This window comes from Megachile rotundata, chromosome 7, assembly GCF_050947335.1.
Source record: "Megachile rotundata isolate GNS110a chromosome 7, iyMegRotu1, whole genome shotgun sequence".
In the NCBI taxonomy this organism is placed as follows: Eukaryota; Metazoa; Arthropoda; class Insecta; order Hymenoptera; family Megachilidae; genus Megachile; species Megachile rotundata.
In genome coordinates, this window is record NC_134989.1 from 5,393,767 (window position 1) to 5,416,549 (window position 22,783).

At 34.4% G+C, this 22,783-nt stretch overlaps 1 protein-coding gene across 5 annotated transcripts in view; it reads right to left on the bottom strand.

The window, feature by feature from the left end:
• Nucleotides 1–20,360, bottom strand: part of Ptx1 (pituitary homeobox homolog Ptx1) — a 68,820-nt gene extending 48,460 nt beyond the window's left edge. For 2 of the 5 annotated variants that reach the window (XM_076533310.1, XM_076533308.1), the window contains exon 1: nt 16,949–19,711. In XM_076533310.1, coding sequence (XP_076389425.1) covers nt 16,949–17,237 — 289 coding nt within the window. In that variant the 5' untranslated portion in view covers nt 17,238–19,711. Of the gene's footprint in view, nt 1–16,948 lie in introns of all 5 variants that reach the window. The other 3 variants (XM_076533309.1, XM_076533311.1, XM_012289194.2) reach the window with 3 other exon arrangements.
• Nucleotides 20,361–22,783: the final 2,423 nt, after the last annotated feature.

Genomic DNA, 22,783 nt, shown 5'->3' on the forward strand with positions numbered 1-22,783 from the left:
AATTGGGAATTTGAGAATTTGGGAATTTGGGAATTTGGGAATTTGGGAATCTGGGAATTCGGAAATTTGAGAAATTGGGAATTTGGGAATTTGGGAATTCGAGAATTTGGGAATTTGGGAATTTGGGAATTTGGGAATTTGGGAATTTGGGAATTTGAGAAATTGGGAATTCGGAAATTTGGGGATTTGAGAAATTGGGAATTTGGAAATTTGGAAATTTGGAAATTTGGAAATTTGGAAATTTGGAAATTTGGAAATTTGGAAATTTGGAAATTTAGAAATTTGGAAATTTGGGAATTTAGGAATTTAGGAATTTGAGAAATTGGGAATTTGGGATTTTGGGAATTTGAGAAATTGGGGAATTTGGGAATTTGAGAATTTGGGAATTTGGGAATTTGAGAATTTGGGAATTTGCGAATTTGAAAAATTGGGAATTTGGGATTTCGGAAATTTGAGAAATTGGAGAATGTGAGCATGAACTTATAACCTCTTTTTCGGGTCATCAAGGAGACATTTACTGACTGCATATCATATTAAATATTGCCATTTAATATTTAATATTTTACTATATTTTTACTAATATTTACTATATTTCTGTATATTACTATACTTACAGTAATTTATCATAATTTTCCTCCTTTATACAATAAATGATTAATAATTTCCGAATACTTACAACGTAAAAATTATGTTTCAAAATGAAACGCAATGTCACGTTTGAATATTTTAATCTAACGAATTATATAATTAAAAGCTTTACAAGTATATTTATATAATTTATATAGTTTTCGAATAAACTAACATGCCAACGAAATCAGCTTCAAGAGCTCATAATCCTCGCCACTGCATCGTAATCTTTGATACAAAATTATCGAAGAGTTATTTCAGTACCGCTTTCATTACACGGAAATTTTACTCGTGCTGCAATAAAGCTTGGACCAATATCCACAGCATCGATCAAGACATATTTGGCCAAGGCTGACATTTCCCGTTTGTTGATTTACTATTACGGTAATATTTTCTTTCCCAACACATTCATTTAATGGTTTTAATAACTCAGCATGTTAAACCGCGCTCACACGATTGCTCTGATTAAAAAAGAAAGATCAAACCGATATTCCCGTTTTCGTTTACGCTATCTCTCGTAAATGATATTAATTCAATGGATAAATTTTAATTTTACTTTTAAAGGAATTATGGTATATGATACTCTAATTAAATTATTATTAAATTAAATAAATTAAAGACCGATAATTATTTTTGGCAACAATCGTATTTATATCTTATTACACAATTCATACCAAATTTGTTATAAATATTACAGTGAAAATTAAATTTTATTCAATGACTTTTTAAGGATAATAACGGAATTCTTCTTTTTATATTTTAGCATGAAATCTTCACTATTGCATCTACAGAAAATATTTGGAAGTTAATTTAATGGCATAAATTATTTTATTATTTGGTATCGGATTTAATTAATTAATACATGAAAATTATTAACAAATTAAGTTATTTGATAGATGAAAGTTATTAATGAATTAAATTATTCACTAGATGAAAACTATTAACGAATTAAGTTATTTAATAAATGAAAATTATTAATGAATTAAATTATGTGATAAACAAAAATTACTAACGAATTAAGTTATTTGATAAATGAAAGTTATTAACAAATTAAATTATTCACTAGATGAAAACTATTAACGAATTAAGTTATTTAATAAGTGAAAATTATTAATGAATTATATTATTCAATAAATGAAATTTACTTATACATAAAATGATTATGAAATTTCAGAATAAATTATAATGACTATACTACTTCTCTATTTCTGTACTTTCATGATTATAGCAGCTGCATTTGCGGTCGCGATGCAAATCTCGCGTCATTGCACATTTGTGATTAATGACAAAGCGTAAAAAAACGAACACTACGAAAAAGAAGAATGTTTTGTGCCTCATGAGACCTCGTCAATAATCGTCGGCCAATGAGAAGCTAATGTGCGAGCATGAATAAAATGACATGTGCTGTAAAAATTGTGGGTGTTTAGTAGACCGTGTCGAGTTGTAACTCAGCGATGAAGAGGGTTACAAGGGTCGCTAAAATATCCGTGTTGCGCAGCTGTGAGGTCCTTCGAAAGTCGCACGAAATTAGTCATTCGCGCGAAATTCTTGTACTTTGTTTTGGAAGTCATACTTATAACTATACAGTCTTAATAATGATTATTAGTGATGAAATTTTTGTATTTCCAAATTTTTAAATTCTCAATTTCGTACTTCCAGGTTTTCAAATTTTTGAATTTCTAAACCTTTAATTTCAGAGTTTCTAAATTCTCAAATTTCAAATCTCCCAAAAACCTACATTTTCAAATTTCAAACTTTCCGAATTCCTAAATTCCTAAATTCCGAAATCCCTAAATTCCTAAATTCTCAAATTCCCAATTTCTCAAACTCCCAATTTCTCAAATTCCCAAATTCTTAAATTTCCAAATTTCCAAATTTCCAAATTTCCAAATTTCCAAATTTCCAAATTCCCAAATTCCCAAATTCCCAAATTCCCAAATTCCCAAATTCCCAAATTTTCAAATTCCCAAATTCCCAAATTCCCAAATTCCCAAATTCCCAATTTTTAAAATTCCCAAATTTAAAAATGACTAAAATGTTCAAATCACCAAATTCACAAATAACAAGATTAACAAATATCCCTCACAATAACACCTTTCACATTTTCAATTCTTAATATGCACCATCTCACAATTACCCGATATTTCCTTAAACTACAAATAAAGCAATAAATCAAGTAATTAAAATTTAATTAAAAACACCAATATTCGATGAAGCCAGAAATAAACCAACACTAAATCATCATTTATCCTTTTCATAATATGAACGGAATATAAAAATGTATTATGAAATACAAATGTTTTTAAAGCGCCAACAATAATTCTTTTATTAAAATTGATAATTTGAGAAATACTTATAACTTATTTCACAAAAATCTGTATATTTAAACACTCGTTAACAAGCATTTTAATAAAACAATTACCTTCCGTACCGAAATGCAACTGTGATGCACTAAAATTTATTCCTACAAATAATTGCAATTATTTTCACCACGATTATTATTAAAAATCATTTTGATATATTTGACCAAATATCTTATCCAATCCGCTAAAAACATATGAAAAAACCAATTTATAAAAGTTCAACAACCACCAGTTAATTAAATTGCAATTAATTAACTATTACAATTAAATTAAAAAAATTCAACTAATACCAAAAATAACCGTCCACTAAGTTACAATGCTATACACAAACGATTCTTGATCTTGGACAAAGCCACAAATAAGCCAGCACTATATCGTGTATCCCCTTCATCCCCCATAATCTCGCAACTTTCCCAAGAAGCTGACCGCACGCATTTCCTGTCCCGGTCCAGAAAACCCGAAGTGTGTCACGTATCGAGGTGTGTGGCGTGTCCTCATCGAAGCGATTTCCAAATGACAAACGAGCACAGCCGCACGGCCAATAATTACCGCGACCTCCGTTTACAGGGGAGGTAAACGTCAGGGGTTGAAGTACGACAGTGTGGAGAGAACACCTGTGAGCACCAAGCTGCGCACCATCTCCAGAAGAAGGTCGCAGTCTGCTTCTCGGTCTCCTCGCCTAATCTCGTAATCCTTGGCTTCCTTAGGAAGTCGTTTATTAGCCGAGCGTGCTGGGCGATGCTCGTCATTGGGACAACGACCAACCCGAGTATTTTGTACTACGACTTAAGACACTGCGACGTTTAGAAATATTCCGAAAGCGTTGATCAACGGTATTTTTGGTTTCCACGAAAGTATATTTCTGTGTATGTAAAAAATGATTTTAAATGGGATAGAATTCTTTTTTAGCTTTCTTCAGACTTGAGGGCTGTTCGGATTGTTTTTAGTAGGCTTGTTTGTTAAATTCTGAAGGGAGATCGTAATAATTCGAGGGTTTAGACGTTGACTCAAAAAATTCACTTTTTGTGTTAACACTAATCAGTACAAATTGACCGTTTTCAAATTTTTGTACAATTTTCGCATATTTGAACATTATCTCTATTAAATTGTATGACTTTTCTTAAAATATGCATACAATATATTGTCCAGTATTTACTTCTAGTTTGTTTTTGTTTTTTTCTGAGAAATATTTATAGTAATTCTAGATTTCTTGGATTCTTAACTGTCAAATTTGGTAATTGTCCAAATTCTCCATTCTTAATTTTGACAATTTTTTTGGATTATCTATTGTCAAGTTTGGTAATTGTCCAAATTCGCAATTTTTAATTTTGACAAATTTTTTGGATTATCTACTGTCAAGTTTGGTAATTGTCCAAATTCGCAATTTTTAATTATGACAATTTTTTGGATTCTCAATTGTTAAGTTTGGTAATTGTCCGAATTCTCAATTTTTAATTTTGACAAATTTCTGAATTCTCAATTATCAAATTTGGTGATGCTCCGAATTATTAATTATTAACTTTGTCAATTTTCTGAATTGTAGAATCTATAAATTGTAGAAGTTCCGAAATTTGTAAATTCCTAACTTTTCAATTTTCTCCAACTCCCAAATCCCCACATTTCTGAACACGCAAACGCTCAAACTTCCAAGTTTTCAAATTTACAACTCTCCACATCTGCAAATTCCAGAACTTTCAAAATTCCCAAATTCCTAAACTATTAAGTTGAAAAAACTTTTTAAGAATGTTTTAAAAATCTACACTTTTTGAAAGTTTGAAATTTCGAGATTAATTTCATCCAATTTCCAACTGTACTCATTTCTAAGAATTTAATTTTTAAGTTTGAATTTTTAGCAAGTTTCCCAAAATTTCTGTTTCCAGAAACTTGTATCCATGTACAAGTGTCAAGGAAAATAGGACATTTGTTTATCCGTCATTGACACGTCTGGCAATTTCGTGGATAGGGTTCGCTTGTCAAGCAATTTGTTTAGTTTCAAGTCGACAGAAAGGGCGAGCACATGGAACCGATAAGTAATCTGACACGCAGTGTGTCTTTCGACTTTAACACGCGTGTCACAAGCATTTCGGAAAAGTCTGCGGATAGAATATCTTTGACAGGGTTTCAGACAGCTTGGCGCTACCTGCGGCAACCCTTGTGTGACCACCATGAAAATTAATTATTTCACGACCTCGTTGTCTTTACACAGCTTTTTGTTGTTTTAATTAATTGTTATATACACATGTAACAGAATAGCGAGTATCAAATATGAGATTGAATTTTGTATGAATACATTCATGCAGAGTTTATTAACACTTTTTGTTTTTGTAATTGCAAAATTATTATCTGCATATGTAAGATATTGTTGTAACATAACAATAGAATAACAATTAGCAAATATACGATTGAATCTGATATGAGTATGTATGGTACACTGACTGTTGTGAAATTATAGGTTAGGTTCATAACCTAAAATTATTGAGATGAACAAAATGAGGGATGGGAGTACGTTTTTAAAAAATAGCTGGGTTTATATATTGTGTTATATGAATAGATGGAAATAACGTTATAGTGTAAGTAAAAATATGATTTTTTATGTGCAAATGTATATATGTATGAAATTTTTGTGATTGAAGTTTGTTTATATTGAAGATCAAACATCACATCATAATTAATATTTATCAAACTTATGATTTGCAATTTTATATCATGCAGAGTGTTGCAATCGAAAATGAGATGATTTTACAGGAAAAAGATAAGTCGAAAATATAGTCAAATTTATTCATATAGACTTAATTTTTGAGGAAATTTAATTTAAAAATTCGTCAAAATATTTGTAAGAAAAAATCCATTTATGCCAAGAAAAATGACAATTTCAACAAAATTTTCGTTAATAAATTTCGTTATATATGTCTTAATAATTTTCAAAAATATTTTATTATTAAAACAATGTTAATTGTCAACATTTCAAGAATAATTATGTAACTAACAAAACATACACGTTACAAGAAGTTCTCACAATGTCAAGAAAAAAGCAGAATTTCTATGAATCTTTCCTATAAATAAAATTGATCAAATTTTCAGAATTATATAACAGTGTAAAAAGACGTTGCACGTTCTTGAAAGGAACAGAGTTCGTGGAAAGAGCTGGCATATTTTGAAACACATCTAGGATTACACCCTCGAGGAGCGCAACTTTTGCGACGGCAACGGTTTCCTTTCGTTTCTCACACATCGGCACGCACAGAATTTTCCACGGTGAAACGAACCCCCTAACACCGAGCCATCCCACTTCAATCGAAACCCACTGAGTACACAAACCTCGTCTCCGAGGTAGGCAGTCTTCTACCTTACACCGGCAGCTGAGATAATGGGAAGGAAATCAGTTCATTTCTATGTTGATCCTACCGGCTTGGTTGCTGTCGCGCTTAGAACACCGGTGATCGAGAAAATCGAGCCGGAAAATCGGCTTGATAGCTCGGCTCAACAAACGCTTCGACTGTCTCGTGCGAGTCTATAATCTGCACGTGGCCAATAATGATTTATCACGGTGATGGGCAGATCGGATGCCCGCTTATCAGCTCACCGGGCAATGGCGTGCACGGTGTGTGAAGTCGAGAGGTTATAAAGTTTCATGCAGATATGATATTTTTGGATTCTTAAATTTGGAATGTTACAAACTACTAATAAGAAATTTCACAGTTTCAAGTGTGTTAAAATTCGCAAACTTGAAGTTGGGACTTCAGGAATTTAGAAACGTAAAAATTTGGGAGTTTAGTTATTTCAGAATGTTAACATTTGGAAATTTAGGGATTCAGGTATTTGAAAATGTAAAAATTTAGAAATTTGAGGTTTTATGTATTAGAAAATGTTAAAATTGGAAAGTTTTATTTCTTGGAAGTTTGGGGATTTAGAGATTTAACACGTTGAGTGCTACGTCAGTCCCTGGGGACTGACAGTGAACTTTCCGTTTAGGCGGCGCGGGTTCTAGGGACTGACAGCGTTTCGAACTTTTCGTTTGGTCGACATCGGTGCGTGAGACTAGTATTGTCAAGGGTTAAATTATTAATGACAATTAAAACATTTATATTAAAATTTAGTAAAGTAAAACTAAATTCCCTCTGCTGAAGTGAATCTTTACGTTTTCGTGATTTTTTTCGACTGATCATCTCTTGGTGATCGTCCTTTTGCCTTTCTGGCAAGGCGGAAAACCTCGAACACCGAAGCGAAAACATCAAGCAAATTAACATTGTAATGACACCTCGAATAGAGTTCTGATAGAGTGTAGTATTCTTAAAGTGTGGTATTATACGTCATACAACCCATCTACTACGACGTGGAAAATCAAGCCGACCGAAGTCAACCAATTGCGGAAGATAGTCGGCCCCGTACGAAACATTCGTACCGGCATCAAATACCTCTCGCTGTCGCCTGAGCGGAAAGTATAGCCAAATCGGTGCCGCACTCAACGTGTTAAGGACTTGGATGGTTAAAAATTTGCGGATTTAGGAATTTAGAAATATTGTGAATTTGGGGATTTAGGAATTTAGAAATATTGTGAATTTGGGGATTTAGGAATTTAGAAATATTGTGAATTTGGGGATTTAGGAATTTAGAAATATTGTGAATTTGGGGATTTAGATATTTTAGAAGCTTGGGATTTGAAGATTTGGAGATGTAGATGTTTCAGATTTTGTGAATGTGAAAATTTCGAATATTTTTAAGAATTTGGAAATATAAATACTTGAAATGTATGAATTTGGAAATTTCATCTTTCTTGCACGTACAGAAAATTGAATTATGGTAATTTGAGGATTTTGAAGTTTGAGAATCTGAATAGTTTAGAATTTCAGAATTTATAAATTTATAAATGTATAAATTTACAAATTTGAAAATATAGATAAAAAGTTGTCACCCTAAGGCAGAAATATTTATTTTTATAAAACATTTGCTCTCTAGAGGTAATTCAAAGTGATTCTAAGGAATTTATTTTATTATATTTCCTTATATAAATTGCGTTAGGACTTCATTTATGTTTGAATTTGCCGCGATTTTCGAGCAATATGGCGGCAACTTTCAGAATATCATGATTGAACGAAACAAAATATATGAAACTATGTTTATGAATCTTTATGGATCAATTGAAATATATTAAGGATAAAAATAATCTAAACAATCAAATTACTATTCATGTATTATAAAAAATAAAATAATTACCATTCGTGTAATAAAATAATCTATTTTATTAATAAACGAGTTTTGAACTAAGATATTAACGAAAGTAATTTTATCGTATATTACAAATTAATTTTCGCTTAAATTGCATGATTCTTAAATTATAAAAAAATGATCATAATCATGACTTTCATTTTAACTGTGTTATTACACATACACTAAACAAAAAAAACTTATCGAACGATCCAGTAAATTCAAATCATAACTCACACTTAATAAATCACACTCAGTTTATAAACCATACTAGAAATTATAAATTACCTTTTAATTTAGTAGCATACTATTCTTCCCTCTTAAAACTGATTTAAAACTGTTTTTCATTATACGAGCACTTGTATCGTGTTAATAAAATGCTTTAAGATCTTAAAACATCATTAAGACCTAACAAAAAAAGAAGATACATAAATTCATCATTGTACACCTATCAAAACTACAATCATCTAACTAAAAATTACATTCTCAGATTATAAATCTTCTAGAATACATCTACCTACATGTATGTGGCGTCAGTATTATCACATTTGTCACCACTATGGTGGTAATTATAATTATTTTAACCTCTACTGTCGCTGATATGATTATTATTGTATTTAATTTTGCGGTTATTAGCAGTATTACTATAAGTTTTCTTAGAGCTCTGGGGTATGAAAACAATATCAATGTGTCACCGTTCAGCAAACACCCCTTCAGTTACTCATAGTCAGTGCACCGGTTATAATTCATAGGGTTCAAGATAGTGTCTGAAGGGATCTCGATACGTCTCATTCCAATGGCGCAGTGATCTGAAAGATTGCACGTCTAAATGCCAATGAGTCTGTGGCGAGAAGAGTTTTATCCGTGGCTTCCCTAGGGAGACCTAGTGGCTAGCCGAGCAATTTGTCAACACCATTAGACGAAGGCAACAAGGGTTGACTTCGGCGCATCTGCCAGACCCGATCGCACCGGACCTAGCTATAATAAAGGGGTAGTTAATGACCACGGGGGCTCCGATCGAAAAGCTAGTATCGGGCCGTATGCCAGCCTGTTGACAAAATATTGGGATATTCGCATTGGTCGAAAGGGATAACAGATTTTACGAAAGGGTTCTCCTTTCTCTAAAATTCCTCGTGATGGTATTAAGACTTTATTCGACAGTTTTGTGTACGTTTATATATTTTCTTTCTCAATTGTTTCGAATTTATATTAGTATGGTTAGGGTTTTATTTCTCAATTCTTAAAATATTGTGTCGATTCGGACTATTTTGAGTTAGGATTTTAGATGGTTAGAATTTAATATTTTAGTGGTTAGGTATAAATGTATCTTTAGCATTTTATATGTGAATGGTTAGATGTTATTCTGCAGTGGTTAGGATTTTACATTTCAATGTTTGGGATCTTGTGTGATTGAGATTTTATTAGTTGGTTGATTAGTATGGTTAGGATTTTATATTAATAGAATATAATATTACAATGGTTAGGATTCTACATCCATATGGTTAAAATTTTAAGCTACAATGATCAGAATTTACATTTCAGTCTTTAGAATCTTGTATAACAGTAGTTAAAATTTTATATTAATATGGTTAAATCTAACATTCCAATGATTAGGATTTTATGTCAGTGTAGTTAGAGTTTCATATCAGTATGCTTAAAATTTTATACAACAATGGTTCGTTTGGTTTCAATGATTAGGATGCTTATTACGATAGTCAGGATTTAGTATCAGTACAGCTAGAATTTAATGTCACAATGGATTTTATAATAGCATGGTTAGGATTTTATTTCTCAACTATTAGGATTTTATATCAGTATAGGTTTTATATCAGAATGGTTCGAATTTTATACTGCAGTGGTTAGGATCTAATGTTACAATAGTTAGAGTTCTATACTAGCATGGCTGATTTTGTTCTCAATTATTGAGATTTATATCAGCAGGACCTTCTATTAGAATGGTTAAGATTTTGTATTTCAATCACGATCATATATATCAATAAAATTTTATTTCTCAATGGCTAGGATGTCATATCAGCATTATAGAACTTCGTCTCTTATCAGGTGTAAATTTTAGATCTTTCAGAACCCTTACACATCTCTCCACATAAGACCACATGTTCTATTGTCCTTAAACGTCGGCAGCGATCGCATTAACCTAAACAACGCTATTCAAATATATCCAGCAGATCTACAGCAAGCATATTAATTTCAAATCCACTTAATTGGATAACTATAAAACTGGTAACTGATTGGGTAACTATGAAATTTAGTTCGATCGAAAGATACGTAACGAGGAAAATACATAGGGAGATTTTCCAAAGAATCGAGTACCTGTGGTCTGGAAGTGGTAACTATTAGCTCCAGGAGTGAAACTGAAACGGGGATAGGTGGGATGCCATTGGAATAAGATCGGGTTTAGCCGCAGTGTCGGGATCGAGCCCCGGATAAGTCTGCCTTATCCCGATAAGCCGGTGAGTTAATGAATCACAAAACAGGTGGTGGCGCCACTGAGAGATCGTCTTCGTCCTCTGGTCGCAGCACTACGTGCAGCTGAATTCTTCCACGACCGATGAAATAGCGGCTTTTCACCGGTGAAACACCGTCGGCTGATACGGAATTTGGCTTCAATGTTTGTTCACGCAGTCGTTGCCTTGCTTTTTATCTCGGTCTCAACTCGTACGCAATGCGAGCCCGTGGATTGTATTTTTAAATGAAAAATTAGGCCGTCGCGCACGATTCTCGTTCGAAAAACATCCTAACACCGCCATGACAGATCCAGATAAGCGGGGAAGTCGTACTAAATTGGAATATCTTCGAATGTTGGTTATGAATCTGTACGATTTATTGGACCGGCTTTTTTAGTGATATCGGCGATATACGAGGAGGTGTACATTCGTATTTACGTGGATCTTGAATGTTCACGGGGTGCTTAATGATAGAAGATTGCAGTGTTTAAATTTGTACGTTTCTAAATATTTATGTTATCAAGTTACCATGTTCGAAATTAGCCACGTTTTCAAATTATCATAATTTCTGATTAGCAAGTTCTCGAATTCCCACATTTTTCGAAATCATAAATCCACATATCTTTTAAATTTCCAATTTTCAAATCTCCAAATCCTGAAGTTTATAGATCTTTACATTTCGAAATTCTTAAATTGTGAAATTTTTAGATCATCAAATTCATTACTTTCCAAACTCTCAACTTTCCAGGTTTTTTGACTTTTAAATTTTCAAATTTTCAGGTCCTCAATGATCAGATCACTAAATTTTTAAATTACAATTACTCAAATTCTTAAATTGTCAAATTACAATTACTCAAATTCTTAAATTCCCAAATTACGATTACTGAAATCCTTAAATTCCCGAATTCACAAATTTCCAAATTCTCAAATTCTCAAATTCCCAAATTCCCAAATTCCCAAATTCCCAAATTCCCAAATTCCCAAATTCCCAAATTCCCAATTTCTCAAATTCACAAATTTCCAAATTCCCAAATTCTCATCTTCTGTGGTTCGAAATTTCATAATTTAATCAATCAGAAACCAACCCTTCCTTTCCTAAATCTCCATTTTCCTTAGAAAACTCTAAAATTTTCACCACTTACGATTGACCTAATAGTTAATAACTGAAATTAGTTATTAACATAGTTAATTCCCTTCCTGTTAACATAGTTAATAATTAAAAGGAAAATAGCATTACTTTGTATGTGTCAAACTGTATAAAATATAAGTATCTTTGTACACAACGTAAATGCACAAATACATAAACACGCGAGGGGAATCAAGTAGTTCATCGAACAGTTTTATTTCAGTACAGATAAATAGTTAATTCTGCGTGCATTAACAGAGCAAGCCCGAAATTTTATTCGTGGTGTCGTATCAGAGCTCGAATAACACGATGGGCGCGGTGCGATGGGTGCTTATCAACGCTATTCGTACTAATATTTTATCTGTGCTTGGCAGCACTTGACAAAAATCAACGTACAATGTTACTTTATCGCACGGCAACGTTCTACGATATTGCAATAAAATCAATATAACTACTTCGATTTATGTTATTAACCGCGGTGTCTAATTAAAAAGGTTTTCAATATTTTTTATGGAACTTTTATACGTAAGTAAGATCGTAAATATTTAGATGGGTTTATTTAGATAAGATATTTTTTAGAGCGTATATAAACAAATGAAGTGCATTTTTATTGGTATGGATTTATTGTATTTTGTTACAAATACTGTGTAAAATAATGGAATATGCAATAAGCAAAATATAATATAGCAATGCTTTGTATTTGGTCAAATATAAATAAATAGTAAATTTTACAATTTGGAAACTTTATGAAATATTTCTTACTTTAGACTATTATGTTATATTATATTTTTTTAAAACGATGTAGGTTATGATACATCACTTTCCTTTATATCAATTTTTTTATAGCAAATATTTCATTATTATTATTATTATTATTATTACTTCTTGCTGTTATTTATTGCAACATTCAAGTTTTTTCTTCAAATTAAGAAAATCATGTATTTTAATTAAAAAGATGCAATTTTGGACTTCCAATAATAATATTAATAAATTAAAGTATTGCCCTTTTAACAAATTTATTTAGAAGAAAATAATATAATATTATAAATTTGCAATGCTTTGAGAAAGTACAATAAAATATTATTGTTACGACTGATACGAAATGTTTATAACAATTTTATTAATTATGAAACGTGCTACTCATTTATGGTTGACAAAATACGAGAATTTTTATAACACGTTATTTTATATAGCATATTTAAAACGTAATTCAATAAAGAATTAGTAATTCCACATATGTAAATATGTGTTTCTGTTTCTTATAGAAGATACTTAATTATTTTAGACGATTTGAAATTTTGATATATTGTATTAAAAATAGTACAATATAAATCAATTTACAATGTCTTTATTTAAAATGAAAACTATGCTGAAGTCACATTTCAGTGAGTAGTACCTGCAACCTTATGACTGAAATGGCGGGAAATTCGAACCGTTCAGCGTTCAATCATACAACAGCGTCGTTATCTAAGAAAATCCCCTACCTTCTCAATAATCAATTCAACTGCATAGAATGCCTTTTTTAATTTTATTAGAAAAATCATTAGAAACAAATAAGTCACAAATATGATTTTTAAATATCTTATTATAGAAATGATACAAATATTCCCGTTAAAAATAATTTATCATTTTCTTACTAAAAACCAATTCAATTCTTTTTTTCTTACTAAAACAATTTTTTTTTCTTACTAAAAACTAAGCAATTTCGAATTTTCTTACTAAAGAGAAGCAATTCTTAATTTTCTGACTAAACACGAAGCAAATAACAGTTTTCTTTATTAAAATTCTCTCTTAATTCCAAACTCCTCTTCTTAGTTTTCAAACAAAAAATTAAACAAATCTCATTAAAGGCAAACGGAATTATTTTCTTGTTAAAAGGCCACAATACCAACGACCTTCACTTCTGCAATTAACTTTATAGAAAGAAGAGGCTGCTACACTTGAATTTATTTTATCTCATCCTATATTATAACAACGGACGTGATTCATACCGGATGCATTCGAATCGACTTGCAATGAACAATGCACTCGTCACCAAATTTTTGTATTTTCATTTTGCAACAAACAAAGTTGGAAACAAAGCAGCGTAGACGTATCAATCTTGTTCCGCGAATGTTGTACGTGCAAATTTGCTGTGTCAAGCGATACGAGATTTTCTGAGATGTTCGCGATAACACAAACGACGCAGTGCACGATTTCAGAGCAAAAAGGCGTCGAGTATTTGTCGTACGAATGATGGAATATCGATGATATCGCGGCCAGCAAAATCACATGAATTGACAAACTCGTACAAACGATTATCGTTGTACACGACACAGAGAAAGCAATGTTCTCCTTATCGGATTTCGATCGAAACACAAAAGAACACCAGTTACACATCCCACGCCTTCTTCAAACACGTACACGCTTATTCTGCACTCGAATTAATCCGAATTGACGCCAGTTGAACAGTTTTCGGTAATTTATGCGATCAGATAACAAATCTGGATATAACTTGACCGATGTAAATAATAAACAAATCTCGAAACAAGCTACTATTGCTTAAACACAATGATAATCGAGTTAAACCACTTGTGTTAATGGCAGCTTTCTAAAAGCATTACATCAACTCTTGTTCCGGTGAAAATTCCGATTGAGTGATTAAGTGCGGTTTATGTCACGCTGCCGAAAGTTGTTTCCGGTAGAGGTTAGGTTCCGTATATTTCAATTTAGCTAAAAATTAAGGAGTGTATAACTTTTGTATTATTATTTATATATTTTTCTGTTAACGAAATTTTGTAATCATTTTTTTACAGTTCAAATTTAATTTGATCATGAGGATTTATTTTATAAAAAATATGTAAAAATCAGTAGTGAATTATGTGGGTTTCTGCTGCAATTTTGTTTTAGGTGTTATTATTTTAATAAAATCGCGGAGGCATGGTAAATAAAGAAATTATATGTATATTGATAACTGGGATTGATATTTAAGTTTATGGGATTATGGTAGGTTTTTCTGGGAAAAATGGCAACTTGGGGAGAGAGAGTTTCGAGATTTACTGGACTTTGGTCAATTCTGCAATTTTTTAATTTACGAATGTGAAGTTTTAGAAATTTTTTAATTTATGAACTTACAAATTTGGAAATTTAGGAGCAAAAAGATATAGGAGTCTTAAAATTTAGAAATTTGGGAATTTGAGGATTTGAAAATTTAGAAATTTAGAAATTTGGAAATTGGAGAATTTGAATATTTAAAAATATTGAAATTTGAGAATTTGAAAATTTAAATTTGGGATTTGAAAAATTTTTAAATAAGAGAACTGATAATTTAACAATTTCAGAATTTAGGGATTTGAAAATTTCACAATTTGGTCATTGGGAAATTTAATAATTTAAAAATGAGGAAATCTAAAAATCTTGAGATTTGAAGATTCGAAAACTTGCTAATGTACAGATTTAAATATGTAAGAATTTGAGAATTCAGAGATTAGAAAATTTACTAATGATGTCATATAGAAAATTTAAAAATTAAAAATCTACCAATTTGTACATTTGAAAATATAGAAATTGAAAAGTTAAAATTTGATAAAATGCAGTCATATAGAAAATGTAAAAATTAAAAAATCTGCCAATTTGTACATTTGAAGATATAAAAATTAAAATGTTAAAATTTGAGAAAATGCAGTCATATAGAAAATTTAAAAATTAAAAAATCTGCCAATTTATACATTTGAAGATATAGAAATTGAAAAATTAAAATTTGAGAAAGTAGCAATATAAAAATATAGAAACTTGATTTTCTTTATAAAGAGCAAGCACCTTTAATTATTATTCAAAGAAGTCTACCTGCACATAACACTATTGCATGTTAACATTATAGTATTTCAAATAATTAATACAAGTTGCAAAATATTAAAATTTCACGCATAAAACGTGTATATTAAGTACCAAATATTAACAGAACGAATAAATTCTGGAGAAAGGAAATTGATTCTCACAATCAGATTATACACAGATCTTTATCACGATGATATTCAAAATCAACATATATGGCGATAGTATAGTTCTATTCTTTAAACTTTCTATGTGTGTTGTAATCAACTGAATAATTCTCTAGATAAGGAAAATTATATTTCACATTCCAAGAACTTTTATTTAGATTCTAAATCAGCCAGTTTCATTTAGAGATAAAGCAAATATAATATAACTAATCAATTTATTTTTATGCTCATATTTGAAGGAATAGAGTAATGTGTTTTATCTATAGATTTTTTATCTGCAATAATATTTATAGGTTTCGAAGGAAGATTAGTAAAAGTTAAACTTATACTAATGATTAGATTATTTTATAATACGTAATAAGTATGTAGAACGCTGTAATACATGATTGCTTGTCATAATAAATAAACAAAATTTCCGGATGTTGATAAGATTTCTCAATCTTAGTACATTTATTATTCAATGCCTTAAACGTACAAGTAATTACAAACTCAAGTTTCTAATTATTGTAAGAGTTTTAAAATTTCAATCAGCTTTGAGGTCTGAGACATTAAACAGCGTGTTCTTAAAAATTGAATTATTAATTAAAATTGTTTATAGTTGCCATCAAAATAAAAAACAGAATTACATAGTTATTGTGAAAGCAAAGTACAATTTGTAATTTCCGTTAATTATTTAATATCTATGACAAGCATGTGTGTAGATATTCATTGTCCTTTTCAGACAATATACCTTGTTACAAAGATATAACGTAGTTTTAGAAGAAGAGGTATTCCTTTCTCCAAAAAAAAGTAAATAAAAATTGACTTCAATCGCTAAAAATAATGTTTCGGTGTCTTCGCGTATAAGAATGTCTGAACACTGCTATTCTTAAACTATCTTGTACTATCAATTGTAACTATCAAAATTACCTCAAAACCTATTAATCACAATTCTTATTTTACCCACGAACTCATAATTATCGATCCGGTTCCAAAACCTGACTACACCTTGGAATCCTAACCACGAGTGTTTAAGTTTGAAAGGAGGACTTCGCATCCTCATCGTACCTAACATTCAACTGTGTAGCACAATAGCATCAAACATTTCCCCTGTTTCCTCTCCCCGTGTACAAAGCCCACAAACGAATCGCGTGACGCAAAAGTTACAAAGTCACGGAAGCTCCAGTATTGTGTCCGACTCACCACGTTTAAGTTTCTCCAACGGCTGATGCAGTTGGTGGGTGGAATTGTGGACCATGGTGGTATCATGGTGTGAGTTTCCATGGATATCATGATGATGTATGGTTCCTTGGAGATGATCACCGTGTATACCAACCATGGATGCCGAGGTGGGCGCGTGCTGATGATGCTGGATCGACAGACCGGCCGTCGATCCCGTAACGAGATCCTGAAGACACAAATCCGTGTTCCCGCCGCCGCCTCCACCCACAGCTAGTTCGAGGCTCCCCCCGCCACCGCCCCCCTGCTCCATACTATAGAATGTTAACGTCGTGTTGACTGATCTGTACAACGCAACGCAAGATCAACTAGGCCTTCGTGAGGCCAGGTACACCGCGTGATATCGCGTCGAACGAGACGTTGCTGCGTCCCGAAGAGTTTTCCTGCGGGCACTCGGGACAAGGCTCGTGGACCAGTTTCTTCTAGTTAAATAGTCCTTAGTTGAATAGTTCCATTGGCGACGGCCGTCGGCAGATGTTCGCTTGCACCGCTATCAAACACGCTGACATTCGTTGTTTGCGTCGACGAAGAGGAGTTCAATCAACGGAAGCTCGATGACACCAGTAATTGTTCGCTTCTAGCAGTTGTCGTCATAAGTTTCGGTGGTAATTAGATGGGCAGCTCGTCAGAGGCCAAGTTTGCGAGACGTTCGAAACGTGCCGTCGCTCCGCGTTGGCTCGAACTCGACGGAATTACTCCTGCCGTTTTCTGGAAGGTACGTATGTCTGAACAGATTTGGATGATAATGGTCGACGCAGTGTCTTTCCATGGAATTCCGCGCGAATCCGACCACACCGTCAAAAGATCCAGGTGAACACACGTGCTCCGACACTTAGGTACAGGCAACTGATAAATTAGATAACCACGAATCGACGACGAGCGACGTTGCGTTACGTAAAGATCAAGAGATGTGAATAGTGGGAGATTTAGAATCTGGAAAGTAGGTTAAACAGCACTATGGTCGTCGTAGATACACCGCGGTTATTTACTCTTCCTAGCTGGTCCTCGCGTGCCCCTACTTATATTGCCCACTTCTGATCGCGTTAAACAAATCACAGATCGACCGCTTAAATCCTCGTGTACTCGATGATCCACGTTAGCGTCGGTACTCGTCCAAGTCGTCAGCCTATCGATTGGCAAAGTAGCCTGTTCTCGAAGATGATGTTCGCGAAACGTGGTAAATCCCGTCACTGCACACTTCCTAGTCGGTAGATCACAAAGAACTTACTTATCCAGGCTCAGCACCCGCGGGATCAATGGGAACACCTCGGACTGTGGTCACTCATTAGGTTCACGGCACCAAAGGATTATTTATCCGCGCGTCTCACGAATCGGCGAATACCGGCCACGAACTACCTCCCGATCGAAAGTCACCGCGAGACATCCCGATGAAACGGAACGTCGTAGATGGACGTCGCCGCAACGCTCGTCGCAGTTCGTTCTTCTCACCTTAACGGCGGCCGGTTAAGGAACGACGTACGGACAGTAAAAGAGAACACGATAGAGAAAGAGAGAGAGAGGGACAGACAGAGGAAGCGTAAGAAAGCGCGAGTGGTGCTGCAGGTCGCGGTAGTATAGCCGGTTTTCGTAGTAGATGGAACGTGTAGTGGCCGCGCGTCGGTAGTAGGTGGGTCCGCCAGGCTTAGCCGGTTGAGCCTTTCGGACTGCCTGCCGGCTTAAGTCTCTAAGTCGGTAAGCCGAGCGGATCTAGTGGTCTTGGCTGGTGCACTGGCTGCCTGCTAGCCTGCCTGCCTGCCTTCCTTGCTTGCCGGGCGGCTTGCCTGACTGTCTGACTGCGCCTCTCCCTGGCTCGCTTGCTCTTACTCCCCTCCAACCGCTCATTCTCTCTTCTGCTCTCCCACTCTGCTCTTATTATCTCCCTCGATGTCTTTCCTGCTCCCTCCGCCCGCGTTTCTGTCCCGCGTTTCATCCCTCTGGCTACCATAGTTACCCTCCTGCTTGCTCCCACGACCGCTCCCCACTGCTTCCTCGCGTTTTGTCTCTCTCGGGGTTGTTACGTTATCTTTGTTCGTCTCTCTCGGGGTTGTAACGTTATCTTTGTCCGTGTTTTCGGTCTCTCGCTCGAACTCGCCCCGTTGCGCGATCTCTCACGCCTGTATTCTGCCCCGTCCAGCTCCCCTCTTGTATGGGCGACCCGCTATTTCTCTCTCCGATATCCCTACCATATCGCTATCGGTTGACGCTCCGTCCTTCTTCCTTGCTGCCACGATCTCTCACGCCTATGTCTCTCTTTTCTGTCCGGAACAGTCACAGGTTCGCCTGTGTCCCGTATCGTCGACGCACCTCTCTTCATCTACACCCCACTCGCCGTTGTCGCCCCTCCAGGGCACCGTGCGTTGCCCCTCCTACGGGCACACCAACGTGGCTCTCCCTCGGTCACACGCACCCTTCGCGTTTCCCTTCTTCCCTCTTCAGATACGTCCCGTGCTCCAAGAGCCTCGCGCACCTTTTGATTATCATTTGTTCCTTCTCGTTGACGTTTGTCGTCTTGAATTCTCATGCGTGCTGCTTAATCTCCGGCGGACGCGCTTGGGACCGTGCAGTGGTTTGATTTCTTGCGATTTGAGCGAGTAGGTGTCATTTAGGGTTCTGAATACATTTCCTACCATGTAATTTTGATGTACGAGAAGACGAGGGAGTTAGGATACGTGCTAACCGTTTCGTAAATTGCTTCGTCATGCTTGTACCTACCGTCCGCCATCTTTCTACATGTTGTAAAATTCAGATATAAAGTGGAAAATCTCTTTCGAGATACCGTGATTCGAGACACGAGTGTATGCAGTTATCGCTTGTCTTATCTGTCGAAGCAAATATCTATCCTTATAAACTAGACTCTGCCTCTGTGCTGGACGATTCGAGCGGAAGCATGTCGCGCATTTCGTGCGTATCTGAACAAAACGATGGTCTTACATCGACAGGCGATCAAATTTTCATTTTTCTTTATTTATACTCGCGGAGCAATGGATTTGTAAGATGAACACGAAGATAAAGGAATAACATTTTTTCTTTCGCAATTGTTTTCGGTAATTCCTAGATCTTGTAGAGATTGGAAAAATTCTTTGATGAGCGACCTGATTTTAAATCGATTATCTTCGAAATACCGTTGTTCGATTAACTGCGACGATTATTACATGTGCAACTTTTTTTGCGTAATCAGATCAGAAAAAATTCCAGAAGTTAAATGTTTCACCTAATTCGTCCATTTCGGAGCACTCTTTTATCTATATTCGTCTTATCATTATAATCGCTGTAGATGACCATGCTACCTAACCTGTTTGTGGAAATCACTTTGATTCGAACCGCGTAATTTCAGAATTTACTAGAAATATGTTTTATATAGAATATTAGAACTGAGTAGGAATACATCATATAAATTAGTAAATATCATTTTAGCATGACAGGTTGTAGATACTGCATTAATATGACAAATAATATCGTATTAGCGTGACAAGTTGTTTATAATGTTGTATTAGAGTGACAAGTTATTTATAATACTGAATCAATGTGACAAGTTGTTTGTACTATTGAGTTCGTAGAAATTATGAATAAATTATCGCATCATAACAGATATGAATTTTTCATAGCATCTTTAAGCTACAGGTTAAAAATGATGAGGACAGTTTACTGTTTAAGTCATGGTTTTTACTATTTTTTTCTAAATAACGTGTATAATCTTTTTAACAAATTATGAAATTTTTGTGCAATGTTCAATTTTTTTACTTTGTTTAGTTCGTTAATTGTGAAGTGTACATAAGTAAAGGTACAAGTGCCAAAACTGGAAAAACAATCTTCTATTTCTAGAAATGTTATTTATTTACGAAATAAATGGAAACTTGTTGCTTATAAAAACTATAAATAGTTAACAGTACTTTCTTCGATATTAATTGATATTAGTTCTTGTATAAACACCATATTTATAAATAAATCACAAAACTTTAAGAAATGAAATCACTTTCACTGTTCCGTTTACATATTACAAAATTGAAATTTAAAATGTAAATTTTAGATTAAAATTAGGTTAAAATTCGCTAAAATTCAAATAGATTGAATGATGACTATTTTATAATAATTATGCGAATGATACTATAAGTAATTTTACAGTTACCTTTCATAATTTTGTTCATTGTTTAAAACTGTTTTTTTCCTTGTTGCTTTTTACAGTATTACGTAAATGTAATATGAACATTGAGAAATTTAAAGGTTATGTGAAACTCAAAACTTATTGTGTGATATGAAATCACTATTCGATCAAAAACAAAGAAAATCATATCATATTCAGACTTCGCAGACTTAAAAATTACGTAAAAAGTTTCTGAAAACTTCAGTCCATTTGATAAAGAACAAAATAACACAAGCAATATATAGTCTTTTTGATAGAAAATTAATAAAAATGCAATTTAACCAATTTTGTACATTCATGATTTTGATATTTTCAAACTTAGAATACGACATTCATTTTTAAGTAATGATATTTAGGCTTGGAAAGAAGTATTTTATATTATAAACATTATGCTAAAACAATTGTTTAAGAACAATATAAAAACTGGTTAATCAGTAAACATTTACTTAAATATGAAATAAAAACAAGCTGCAAATACTTGTCCAAAAACTACTACAAACACTTTCTAAATATTTATTTTCGTGTGATGCGAACAAAAGTAGTTCTAGATTTCTGACATAAAACTAAGAACGAAACTATATTTCACACATCTCAAATAAAAACAAAAACTAAGGAAGCGAACTACTAAAAACAATAGAAAGGGAAAATCTATGCCGTGTGCGTCTGGTAAGTTGGCATCCGGCAGCAACGCAAATCTTACCATCCACTCATGATACTTGAGCCTACAAGATCTCATCACTACATTACGCCATCCACTTCGTCACAAACCGGCACATCTCCCTATCCAACAAAAATCCTAGAAAACCAACACTCTCGGAACCCAGAACAAACCCGGTGTAAACCCAGAACAAACCGTAACGGATCAGCCTGCCATAAACGGCAAGGCTGTTCGCGCGCCGGCGTAAATCGCCATAAAAACACAATTACATAACTCCGATGAGGAACTGATTGCCGTCGATGGATCGGCAGGGAGCAAGGGCAGCGTCCGGCCGGTGTGGAGGGCAGTCTCGAAGGGCATCGGGGAAAAAGATAAACGCGGCGAATGACAAAGCAGATCATTCCGTGCTCTCGAAAGAGGAAAAGGCTTCGTAGACGTTCAAAGTAGAGAGAATCCAGGAAAGAAGAAGAAGAAGAGCGGGCCAGTCGGAGCACTTCGGCGGGCAACACGCAGGAAACGAACGGAAGAACGATACGTAGGGTGTGGGGGGAGTGCGAAAGGGGTGGAGGGGGCGGAAGAGGGAGGGAGGTTGTAGCGGCAGTACATACGTCAAGTCGGGAACAGACCGCCATCCCCGGGATCCCCTAACGCCTCGGGCAAAAGTAGAGGAGACAAATGATAAGGTGGCCACGCCTACGCGTCGCGGCGTGGGCGTCCTGTGCCCGTGTGTACGTGTGACTTGTACGGGTCGGAGTGGGAGCGACGCCCGTGCTGGTGGGATCCCTGATATCCGAGGGACGCGGGGCAGAGGGTACACACTGTTTCCTGATTTTTGAAGCGACCGACCGAGTTATGGACGACTCTGCCGTCTGCCCGGAATTAATGGTCGATGTCTGTTAAGAATGCGACCGCCGAGCATCGAGTTACCCTCACTCGACGAAGACTTTTTAACACGACCCGTTTATAGTTGAATTTGTACGTGGTGCTCGTGTTGTTACAG